General features: G+C 36.2%; 1 protein-coding gene across 1 annotated transcript in view; it reads left to right on the top strand.

Annotated features, from left to right (window-relative positions):
• Positions 1-118: 118 nt before the first annotated feature.
• The window catches only part of LOC109933394 (eukaryotic translation initiation factor 4 gamma, 1a), a 44662-nt gene continuing 31715 nt past the window's right edge, over positions 119-13065 (top strand). Inside the window, exons 1-2 of the mRNA XM_048621499.1 lie at positions 119-239; positions 9613-9728. Coding sequence (XP_048477456.1) covers positions 119-239; positions 9613-9728 — 237 coding nt within the window. The remainder of the gene's footprint in view (positions 240-9612; positions 9729-13065) is intronic.

The raw sequence follows: 13065 nt of genomic DNA, 5'->3' as shown, positions 1-13065 counted from the left end.
CATAGACTGTTAATGCGGACACTAAATGGAAGTTTTTCTGTATTCATTTGCATTTGATGGAGAAGTTGATCTTCTACGATAAGCTTCCTTTTATAGCTGAAAGTAAATGTGAAGGTAAATGAAATTTGTTGTTTTGCTTTCACAGTTTCGTTCGTCATTTGTACAACCAACTCAGCAGTATCCTGTTCCACCTGGAACTGGATTTTATTCAAACCCAAATCCTGGGGATTACCCTTTTGGTAAGATTGCAATATTCAATAAGGATTTAAAGTATTTATCCAGTTACACAGCTCACTGGCTGTGGTAGCTACTGTATGAATGAGAGAAAGATTGGGTCAAAGTATGCTGATCTCCACATAATCATGTATAACTCACTCTAAATAAGTTCATTGAAATGTTTCAGTTACAAATTGATGTTTGGGGACCAGGTGATGGAATATAAATATATGCTGTGCATTCATGGTTGTTACAAAGATTCAAATAGACTCCAAACGTTTTCTGTTTAGTAAGTTACCCAGCCAACTCCTAATGGATTTACATTCACTATAAAAGTGATCAAATGGCACATTATTCATTTTATGGCCTTGTGCTCAGAAATTTGGGTGGAGTCATGTCTTGGTGAATCATGGAATCGTTTAATATTGTAGGACAGATGGAGATAATTCAGTCCATTGACTCATTCCAAAGAGCAATCAGTTGGCCCCACTCCCCTGTTCTTTTCCGATGCAGCTGCTGTTTCTTCTTTTTTGCCTCATTTTTCTAATTTCCTCTTCAAGGGCTTACATTGAACTGGCATCCACTACCCTATTGGCATTGCAAGCTCTCAAGATAATTCTGATACTTTACTAATTTGTGCCTCATTATTGACCCTTCAACCATTTTGGAAAGAGTTTCACTGTTTATTGATACCCTTCAACTGTCAATCAGTTTCTTCTCTTCCTTAAATTATACCAGTTTAGCCAGACTGTCCATGCAAATGTTCCTTTCTCCCTGGAGCTTTTCGAGTAAATCTGTTTTATGTGTTCCAAAGCTTACAAAGCTGTTTAGTTTTCATTTGTTTTGCTGATATCTAATGTGAATTCAGAGTGTGTTTCATCAGGCTAGCACAATTCCATTTATGTAATTGTGCGCTTAATTTTTTTCAGTATTTCTGGTTGGGTATTGTTGCTTTTTGCACAATAGATATCACTATCACATAAATGAGCCAATGATATTCCTCTATTCTTTGCATTCTACAGTATCCTTGTAGACTATTTAACAGTTTTGAGTTGAAGCTTCTGTGTTACAACCTAATGTTGGATTTAAATTGCTAGAACACTTAATTTAAATACACCACAGCGAGGATACTTTGCTAATGTTCTTTGTCCCAACCATGTGATGAGCACAATGTATTCTGCCAGAGTTCAGCAACTTGTATGTTTGCAATAAATACCTCTTGACAGCTTTCTGCGAAGAGCCATCTCAATCTTGATGCAAAAATTAAGTATTGATGTTTTTTAATTTCATATTTACTACGAATATTGGTTTTAGATATTGAGCCTGGTATATGTAGTTCAATACCAGATAACATTTAGTGTCATGTGGTTTGTCATAATGGTGTAACTGTTTTACATATGTAAAGATGTTTTAGACAGGACATGAAAATTAGGGTTGCTATTTGGACTTATGCCTACAATTGTATAAAATAGAAACTTTGTATTTTCCAAAAAAATCTGTAGGTGGGTTAGGGAAAGGTCGTGTACCAGTGTACTGCGCCATGGAATGTCAGAGCATAGATTTATGTTCAGTATCATAATATGGTGAGTTCCTCCTTGTTGTCAGGATGATCTGCTGAACAGCAGTAAATATTTGCCTTGGTGGATAAAGTTAAAATTACATGGCTTCTTGTATCCATAAAACCAGTCTGAATATATTTTCTGGTCTTGGGTAATGCAGGTGGCTCCTTCAAGTCCTAGTATGTGGTTGTCCCAACAATGCATTTATGAATAGCTTCAATATTGTGCCATTTGAGTGTGAGGGAATACATTTGTTAGCAGTGACATTACGCTTCTGAATAAAACCGCATAGCAATATAAGCTCTAACAAAACATTTCTAGCATTGTTGGTATGACCAACCTTGTATTACTCATTTTCTAGATCTAAAATGTGCAAGTCCAAAGATGTGCAAGTTAGGTGGATTGGCCATGCTGAGTTACTCATAGTATTAAGGGATGTGTAGGTTAGGTGTGTTAACCCTGGGAAATGTAGGGTTACATGGCTAGGGTAGGGGGATGGGCCTGGGTGCAGTGGTCTTCGGAGGGTCAGTGTACTCGTTGGGCCGAATGGCCTATTTTCACATTGTAGGGATTCTGTGGAAGTAAAACTGTGGTGAGAGACATAATAAACACAGCATGCTGGAAATACTCAACAAATCAGCATCTGTGGAGAGAGAAATAATTAATATTCCAGGTCTTGAAATGTTAGATCTGTTCCTTTTTTTTTAAACAGATGCTGTTTGACTTATAAATATTTCCAACATTATTTGCTTTTACTATCAGATTTCCAGCATCCATCTGTTTTGCTTTTGCACAATTCAGAGTTCATTTGAATTGCTTGTAAACAAGCTGCTAATTTTCTGTAGCTAACATTAAATGTATCCTCTTCTGGACTGTGACGATCTAAGCAATCAGTTAAAGAAAGAATTGGCTGTTTAGAGTAAGTTATTTTATTCGTGATTTGTTCTGGGCACCAAGGCTCTGCATGCCTGCCATGCTCTTGACGATACTGTATTAGGATGGGTCTTCAAGTTTAAATTGGCAAGCCGTGGTTATTTTCCCTTGTATAGTAACTAATTAGCAATTGCATACTTTGATAAATTGTTTGATTTTGTTACATCATTTTGTAATTAAAATTGATAGTTTGAAGCTAATTTTATTGATGTTGATTTTTGGTTAATAATACCCATTGATTAATAAACAGAATTTTTTTTACCAAACCATTGTGACTGAAATTTTGCAGTGAATTTTGCCTGTTCAAACAGTTTTGCAGTTCTTGAAACAGCTAAGAATGTAGGTGATGAATAGAAATGTGCAACTGGAAGGAAAACCTTCAGATGAGGACATTTTGCTTTATACTGGTTTAACTGACATTGAAATTTGTGTGTATTTTTTAGATGCAATAGCAATAAAAATTGGTTTAGAAACTTTTCAGTATGTTAAGTCCCTTTAGATTGCTGATGTTGCCAAATGAGGGTATCATGTACAATGGAAGTCTGGTCATAATGTTGTTCAGTCTAATGTATATTCGCTTAGTATGGGAGTCTTGTGACTCCCTCCCCTCTTTTTGTTTTGTCATGTTCTCAACTGCCCACCTTGGCTCACTTCCCTTCCATTTTGTTTATTTCCTTGGGATTGTCTGTCTGTGGTCTTATAGTTTTGTTTTATTTTGGAACCTTGATGATCACATCAGAATAGACCTTCCTTGTGGCTTATTTTCAAGAACATACTAATGTTCTGATCCCATGCCCCTGTCATGCCCATGAAGCATGACTTTGCTCATCTCCACTGTAGTGAACAGTGACACTGGTATTGGAACCTTTTTAAAATCAGCTGGATTTGAGTGATTAAACCCTTGGTCTGCATTGTAAACTCTTTGAAAGGAATGGGGCATAGTGCACATACAAAAGGGGAAAAATCAGCTTTTGTGTTATGCGTCACGAATAACTCTTGAATAGGTTGGAGAAGCAAACATGCAAGTTAATGAAAAATAATTCTAGTGGTAGTAAACTGCAGTCATAGCTACACAAACTATGGTATGTAAAATAAAACTTATCTATTTTTATTTGAAACTTGGTTACCAGATGGCATTTTGAATAATGTGATGCTTTGAAGGTCATTGATTATATAATAGCTTATACTCTTGAAGTCATTTGCTCTTAGTTATTAAATCATTGGCCAAGCAGAAGTTTTGAGACATATACATATATACACAGCTTACAAATTAATGGAAATTGCAAGTCTTGCAAATTATATCATTCTGCTGGCTAAGAAGGCCATGCAGCATTGTATTGAAATGATAACATGACTATTAGCTAGTTGCTCATGGAGTTCTGGAAATAATTGATCATTGTTTAAGATTATTGGTCTTATGAAATGGAAACAATTAGTTTGGTAAATTACAGTTTTTGTTTGCTTCAGAGCTGCAGTTTGTAGACCTGAATGTTGGAAGGCTTTTTTAAGCTTTTACTATTCAAAAACCTTTATTAGTTTTTGGTAGGCACGTCCTAGAAGCAGATGGTTGATTGTCTGCCTGAATGATTTTCTTTATAGAAGACAATGAGGGAGATGGGGATGGATTACTTCTCTTCACCTTGCTTTTTATATGAAGTATAGTGATTTTGATTTGCCATCTCATAACTTGTTTTGTTAGTTGAGCAGAAGCTTGTCATGATGCATAGGCTGAGAAGAAAAACTGATTAGTTTTGGATGTTGGTACTTGTAGCTTAATGGCATCTTTGGAAAAAGTCTTGGTTAATGGACCTGTGTATTATGAGTCTGGCATCTGCCTTCATTCTCATGATCAGTTGGTAGCAGTAGTGGTGCGTCTTTGGGTTAGTCCCAGGGCGAGGGAACGACATGATGCTTGGTTCTGATTTCTATCTAGCAAATGTGGCAAAAAAAGTTCCAATGAAATTGGACAAAATCAAGTTGGGTTGAGCATTAGCAAAATTCAGAGCCCTTTAGCAACCTCTGTGGATGTTCAAACAACACAAATGTGCAGTTGAGTGACTGCCCATTGTCTGCCTTCGTAAAACAAAAACCCAATATTAGAAAGAAGGGTGAAAGGAAACGATCTGAAATAAAAACAAAATGCTGAAAATATTTAGTATATCAGTGAAGAGCAGAAAGCAATTCCTGTTTTGGCTAAGACTTTTTATTAGAATGGAAAAAATGTTAGAAAGTAGTGGGTTTCGTGCAATTGAAATGAACAGACAAAATTGAATGAGCAAAGGTTTTCTGGTGGAAGGCTAAAAGATATGCTAATGAATTAAATAAAAGTATGAATATTTAGAGAAGGTCTGAATGGCAAGATAGCTGCTTTTTGAATATGAAGTAAAAAAAAAAGTGAAAACCAAACCAGGAAAGAAACTTTAAACAAAATGGGATAGAGATTCTATAAAGTGGGTACTGATTGTTGCATTTGGTCTGCTGTAATAAAGAGGAGACTATATTGTGAACAGTAAATATAGAATGCAGAATTGAAAATACAAAAAAATCTCTTTCACTAGGGCCTTGGATGGTAAGAGATTACGTAAAAGCTGTTGCACTTCCTGTACTTTCTAGGAAAGCTGCCTTTGGAAATTGATTGTTGGGATCTCTGAAGAGTGATTGTTTTATGGAGGGAATAGTTCCCTAGGAATGGAATGCAACAGTTATCATCTTCCCAGAATTCTTCAGATTCTGGAAATGTCTGGCAGGTTGGAAACGAGAAAATATAACACTACTCAAAAAAAACTGGGGATGCTGGAAATCAGAAATGAACAGAAATTGCTGGGAAAACTCTGCAGGTCTGCCAGAAAGCAAAATTAACATTTCAGGTGCAGTGACCCTTCCTCAGAACTTGGAGATAGAAAGCATTGTTAAAGAGATAATAAGGGGGCACCTAGAAAGCACAATGTGATCAGGCAGCCACCTGCATTTCTTTGTGAAACAAGAATTGTTTATTCCGTTGGAGTTATTTGACAATCATGTGGAAATATTGAACCTGGTCATGTGATGTACTTGTGCTTCCAAAAGGTATTTGATAAGGTGCCACATCAAAAGTAGCTGCATAAGATGCTGAGGCTAATATATTAGCATTGATAAAGGATTGATTAGCGATAAGAATCGTTTTAACTTGGGAAGCTGTAATTAGTGGATTGCCAAAGGCCTCCACTATTGACAATTCACATCAATAATTTGGATGAGGTGGCACCAAGGTTAGTAGGAAAGTAAGTTGTCAAGAGGAGGTAGAGGGTCTTCAGAGAGATAGAGATGGACAGGCAACGTATGTGGGCAAAAATTTGGCAGATGGAGTACAAGGTGGATCCTATCCATTTTGGCAGGAAATATCAAAAAGCTACGTACTATTTAAATGGGGAGAGATTGCAGGATTTGATAGCAGAGATGTATCTACTTGTGCTGATACGTGAATCTCATGGTTAGCATGCAGTGATTAGAAGGTGACTGGAATGTGCTAGTTATTGAAAGGGAAATGGAATATAAGAGTAGTAAAGTTTTACTGTGCTGTACAGAGTGTTGATTCCAAATCTGGAGTAGTGGTGTCCACTTTTACATTCAGTATTTAAGGAAGGACAGTTAGTTTGGAAATAATTCAGAGAAGATTGACTTGCCTGAACCCCAAAATCTCCCAAACTCGGGTTTTATGAGGAAAGGTTGGACAGACTGGGTCTGTATCTATTTGCATTTAGAAGAATGAGGTAATCTTATTGAACCATAAGATGCTGGATGCTGAAAGCATGTTTCCCGTTCTTGCAGAGACTAGGATTAGAGGGGACAGTTTAAAAATGTCTCCCATTTAAAATTTGAATCAGGAAAAGTTCTTTGAGTATCATGATTCTCTGGAATTCCCAGAGAACATTTGAGGCAGGTCCTTGAATATTTATAAAACAGAGTTTGATAGATTATTGACTGTTGGAACCAAAGGGATAGGCAGGAAAGTGGAGTTGAAGCAACAATTGGATTAGCCACGATCCAGTCAAATTTTAGCTGTGTTGGGTAGAAATTGCTATTCCAGACAATATCTGTTTAAAGTTTTTTTTAAGAATATTCTGTTGTTTGCTGTTGGACTGTAATGTTTGTGTACTAAGATGCTAGCTTTGTTTGAATGTGTGAAATGCTTTTTGTTGTTTTATGGATGCAAAATATATCCCTATGAGGAAGGATGTTAGCATTTTCTTTCTCCATTTAAGAGTGGTAAAAGCAGGAAATTGTTCGCACCGATGATGGTGGCTTTTTGAATAAAACAATTTATCATTTGGCAACGTAGCAAAACTTTTGACACATAATTTAGCAATCTCAAAGGGTGTTCTGATGGCCTCTGCAAGAATTGACTTAAAATTATTGAAATCTGTTTTGTAAATGTAAGTTGTACACACCTGAAAATAAATTCGTTTTCAAACATTTGCACATCTCAATAGTTGACCTTTTTTCAATTCAATTTGTTAATGTTTACCCTTATTCCTTTGTCTGTAAAATTGGCTGAAATTTGGGGTCTTTCAGATGAAGATTGTAAAGTCACTTTTTAACCAACTCCTTTGTTTTCTGAATCACCTTAAACTTGGAAACATTTCCTTGAGCCTTTTGTTAATTCATGAAATTTCATCACTTGTTTATGTCGTGAAGTATGTCCTTAGGCTGACAGTTTTCTTAGTTTGGAGTGTATTTGTTAGTGTGTTGGATTTGTAAATAATAGCTTTTAGTAAAATTCTATTGAAAAAAGGTGCTTTGAGTTTAATGAGGTAGATGTTGTGTACGTCATGTTGACTATTTTTTGCCTATTGTGTCTGCTTTTGTTTGATTAGTGCACTGCTGGTGATTGCAGTTAAATTTTAATAGGACCTTTTTTGAGGTGATTTTGACTTGACACACGTATCTTCTACATTTAATTTGAAGAAAATTACTGAATCGAATTGTACCTGCTTGACTTAATTTGAAGGATGAATACTTTTCTCAGCAAATATTGATGCTAAATTAATTGGTCTGAAATGGGTCTTCCGTTGAACTACTTGACTGTTCATGCTGTTGATGTATCTATATATAGCCTGTGCTCTTTGGAGTCAACATTGCAGTCATCTGAGTACAAGATCTCCATGTTTCCACAGCCGCTAGACAGTTTTAAAAACAAAAGTTAAGTGGAAGGGAAAGTAATTGAGCTGTACATTTTATGCAAGGTAGGTTAATGAATTGTTGAATTTATGTTAATGTTAAACATCTTGCAGTACTGTTTGGAATTTTCATTCAAATGCTATCTTTGTATTTGTACACATTTAATATTTCTTGTTTGCAATCAGGAGATTTTCATCTGAAATATTTACTTGTTAATATTTCTTTAAAGGTAGCTTGCGAGTGCCAGTAATATTTTTTACTTGATTATGGCTGATTTGTAATGAAATTTCAGTGGTTATATAGGGTTTTATGAGGCACAAACTACCTTTGTTTACTTCTAAATTTTTTTGTGCTTCAGTGATTTCCTGTTGGAAATTTTTGCTGGCTCTGTGTTTCAATTTAGTTGGGAAAACTTGATGTCTGTGACTGGATTTTAAATTTACTTATGAAAATTTTAAAGTCTGATTTTTGCTTCAAAATTTGTGCTATATGATGTCCAAAATAAGTACAGACATTTGAAGATTGTGTATTTCAAATTACTTTCCAAATTTAAAACATGGAAATAGAATTTTATTTGACTTCAAGAGTAGCTTTGTAATTTCCTTTAACCTAGAGGTAAAAATTTGGTGTTTTCTGAAGTATTTTGATGGAAGAGCTATCCACCTATTTGAATTGGACTTTGATTTCTTTAGGTAACCTTGTCTTAAGATTTAGACTTCGTGTGTGTATCTATTCGCAGCACTGGGCTTTCGAACTTTAAATTTTAAAAAAAAAGCTTCTGAAATCTTTCAATTTCACATAAGAAATGGATCTAGAATAATATCTTGATGTGGATAATTGCACTTCACATGGACAATGTGCAGAGAATTAAGATTGGCTAGTTCCTAAGCATGTGGAACTGTATTTTACTGTACTGTATAATATTGAATTTTTTTTTTAAAAAACCTGTTTTAAAAATGCTAATCACTTGGAGGACTGTGAACTCCATCCATACAATGTGTGATGTTATAATAGATCAAAATTAGGCCATCAGTGTGTTAAAAAAAAAAAAAAATGCAAAACAAAAGATTCAAGAGTGTACCCTTAGGATGGTTCAATTATTCTATTGGCCAAGTATGAGTCGAACAAATGATGATGGTTTGAAGTCCATCCCTAGTTTATGCTGGGTTAGCTGATAAGTAGATGTACTACAAGACTTGGTATCCTGAGTTAGGAAGTGAAAGTGGCTGTGTTTTCTCTCTTCTGATCACCATTTACCTCTTTCGCTACTATTGGTAGCATTCCTGTGTTAAGTAATTTGCAGAATAATTTGTCATTGATAGTCCCGCTCATGCTAACGCATGTGATCAATTGCTATTTTAGACAAGATGCTGGAGGGTGCCCAGTATTAACAGAATAATAATAGCAATAAAAGCCTTGGGTGAGACGAGCATGTGTGTTCAAAGAAAGAAAGAAAGCTTTTTGCCTTCTGGATGGAGATTGGATTTTACTTATTTTAGAAGGAGATGAAGAAGGGAGTGTGTTAATTTTTTAAACATTGAGACAATGCAGTGAGATTTTTTTCTAAATCTCACGTAATGTAAACTGTAAGAGGAGCAAAGAAGATTTGTATAGCTTTCATTTAATTATCTATGATGAGTTAAAAGATTTTTTTTTGTAATGAAGCACTGTGGATAGTTTTTAGTAACCATCAGAGGTTAATCTTGCAAACTGATGGATAATGTACCCTGAAATATTGTTTTTCCAGGAACCTATTACCCAGCAACACAGGGTGTGCAACAGTATTCTGCACCAGTGGCACCTCCCACTGTTATGATAAATCCTGCGCAGCCGCAAATGCCACCTAAAAGAGAACGTAAGCAGGTAGGTGTGCTATTAAATTGCCATTTTTTTGGTGTGTTGTTAAAGGACCTAGCCATGAATAAAATCCAGATGTACTGGTGTTGGGCAAACTTAGATCATTGTTAGTTAGATGTTTTCAGTGAAACTGATCATCATTTGTACATTTTCTTCTAAATTGCCATTTTTTGTGCTAACATGTCAAACAGTGGCATCATTTGTTGCCTTATAAAATAATGTACAATGCTCATTTTTTTTGATGCCAGTATTGTTAATGTACCTTTTGAATAAAAGGAATTTTAAGATCTCCAGAGCTTCAACCAATCATTTAAGGCACTTTAGATTTGTATCAACAAAAGTGCTTTTTGCTTATCTTTTTATACTGTTTTAAGATAAACAATTGGCCTTCTAGTAGCCCTGCTTCCTCTGATAATGTTTCAGTTCTTTGCAAATTCCGTCACTGTTAGGCAGGCAAAGATGGTGGTCAGTTGTTTCTTTTTAACAAATAGTTCCTCAACTAGCCAGTTAATGGTCCAGAATATACTGGAGGAGGGCATCTCATGGAAGTTGGTTTATTCTTCACCAATTCTTTAGATCTAATTAGTGTCATCACAGAATCGTAGAATCTGTACAACGTGGAAGCAAACCATTTGGCCCATCCAATCCACATTGATCCTCCGAAGAGCACCCCACTCGGACCAACCCTATCCTTGTAACCCTGGATTTCCTTTGGCTAATCCAACTAGCCTGCTCATCTTTGGACTATGGGAGGAAACTGCACACCCAGAGGAAACGCACGGGAAGAATGTGCAAACTGTTTGTTTATTCCCTTTTCATGCCTGGAGAAGTTGTGGAACATTTCCAGAATATAAATCTATGACTTGTAGAGTTCCTTGCATTATTTTTAAAAAAAAGTCAGTCGTAACTTTCTGCAGCACGTTTAATTTGATAGTGAAAATGCAGCAACTTCTTGAGTCATGGTTGAGTTGTTCTTTTTCACAGTTAAATGTGCAGCAGTAGCAAATTGATAATTTGCAACTTTGAGCATTTCCCTTCCTTGTTATAACTTGCCTTTTGAAATGGATTAATAGTGGCATCCATATATAACTCATAATTTTCTGGTAAATTCTAAGTTAATATGCTTTCTAGATCTGGTTGAGGGATTGTTGCTGACCTCTGCTATCTGTAAGCTAGTGAGATGAAATCTCATACCACTACCTAAATTGAGGCAACACTGCAACCTAACATCTTGTTCAAATAATGACACTCCTGCTAATGAAACACTCACTCCCTTGTTACTGCACAGTATTGCACTGAAGTATAAGCTTAGATTATGTGCACAATTCCTTTTACTGGGACTTGAAATCATTATTTTGATTCGGTTGTATTTCCACTTAGCCAAACCTTCTGTACTCATAAGGTAAGTTACATAACGCTACTTGAAGCGGGAGCTGTTTTTGCACCGGAGACTTTCAGCTAGCCATACATGTGCTAGTAGTGAACTCCAAACTGGTCCCATTTCTCTATCCTTTGACATTAGCCATGAATATTAAGTATAGCAAGGTTTTTATTAACCGGAACCTTTGGGGCCAAGTGTTTTCCAGTTGGTCATGAGGTCCACATAATCAATGGAAAACTCAATCAAACATCAATCACTTGGATAATAATGCAACTTTGCTCTAAAAATTACTGGCACAGGGCCTTCTCACTCGTATGCTTAACTGACTACTCGGACATTGTGGAAAATCGCGATAGTACGTAAGCTTGTGGAATTTGAGGGATATAATTTTTATCTGTTTATTGCAAATGCTGTTTTATAAGGTGCTTGTTAAAACAAAGTTTGCTGTATTTGTCTGTGAATGTAAAGATTGACTCTCTTTCAGTGGTGGTAAATCCCATTAAACCCCTTGTATAAACAAAGTTTTTCTGGTCTATATTCTTTTGCTTAATTGAAGTTTGCACTCTAACATGCCACCACCAGTAGGCAAAAATGTAGTAAATTTTTTACCTTTTTTTAAATACTTACATGAATTTGAGTCATGTCATCATGTCTACTTGCACTGTGGTACACGATTACATTTGCAGTTAAGTGGAGAATATGACTGCCTGAATACTGTTAATACTTGCATGCTCGTTCCATTAAAGTGAAATCTGTTCTGATCACAGTGCAGCTCTCCACTTATCCTTGAATTGCAGTTATTTGTCCAACGGAGGTTTTAAATGTATGTGTTTAAAGTGAACTTTAGAGATGGTTCTGATCTTTTTCTACTTGATTTACTGACTACTGTGCTGGAATATTTGTAGAAGCAGTAATAACTTAATCAGTTACAAAATCCAATGGATTCAGCACGTAAATAGCGATATACTGTTCTCTATCCATTTTTTGAAGGCATTATCACCCCAGACCTTGAAAACCATTGAGTCTGTTTTCTTAAGAAGGCCTTTGCACTTGTAATTTTGTGCTTGTTTTTCTTCTGTTGGCAGTCAAGGCTATTGACTAGTAACACAAATATACTACTGTATCAATGTCTTTTGCATTGCTTTTGTGGATTCTCAATGGAATTGAGACTTGGTAAGTTTTTCATCACTTCTTTGCCCCTGAGAAGGCACCTTAAGTTGTTACACTTCATGCACAAGGAGCCAAAGTAGTGATTAGGGCGGGGATGTGCAGTGCAATTTAGTTTCAAGGTAGAGTCTTGCAGGGGATGACGTTCCTGTAAATCAGCTGCCATCGCCCTTGATGGAACAGGACATGCATTTAGAAACTACTGGCAAGGGAATCATGATGAGTCTTGGCATGTAGCTTATAGATAATACACCTTGTCATAGTTTATGGTGGGAGGAGTGAATGTTGATGTTGAATGGATGTGCTGTTCAAATGGACCACTTTGTCTTGGATTGTCTGTGATGAATCTTGAGTGTTGGAGATGCAATAATCCAGGCAAGAGGAGAGTACTTAATCAAACTGACTTAGATTGTGAGCAGGTTTTAGGGGATTGATGAAAGAGAGTGATGGACATGATCTGTATTATGCCAGTAAGGTGTTCAACAAGGTTCCACGCGGTAAATTGGCTAACAAGGTTAGATCACATGGAATACAGGGAGAACTAGCCATTTGGATACAGAGCTGGCTCAAAGTTAGGAGACAGGGTTGCTTTTCAGACTGGAAGTCTGTGACCAGCAGTGTGCAACAAAGATTGGTGCTAAGTCCACTGCTTTTTGTCATTCATATAAATGATTTGGATGTGAACATAGCAGGTATGGTTAGTAAGTTTGCAGTTGAGACAAATTTTGAGGTGTAGTGAACAGCAAAGAAGGTTGCCTAGAGTTCACCTGGACCTTGATCAGATTGGCTGATGGG

Source organism: Rhincodon typus, unplaced genomic scaffold, assembly GCF_021869965.1.
Source record: "Rhincodon typus isolate 14 unplaced genomic scaffold, sRhiTyp1.1 hic_rhity00000717, whole genome shotgun sequence".
Taxonomy (NCBI): domain Eukaryota; kingdom Metazoa; phylum Chordata; class Chondrichthyes; order Orectolobiformes; family Rhincodontidae; genus Rhincodon; species Rhincodon typus.
The sequence above is the reverse complement of the archived record's forward strand: the minus strand, read 5'-3'. Positions and strand labels throughout refer to the sequence as shown.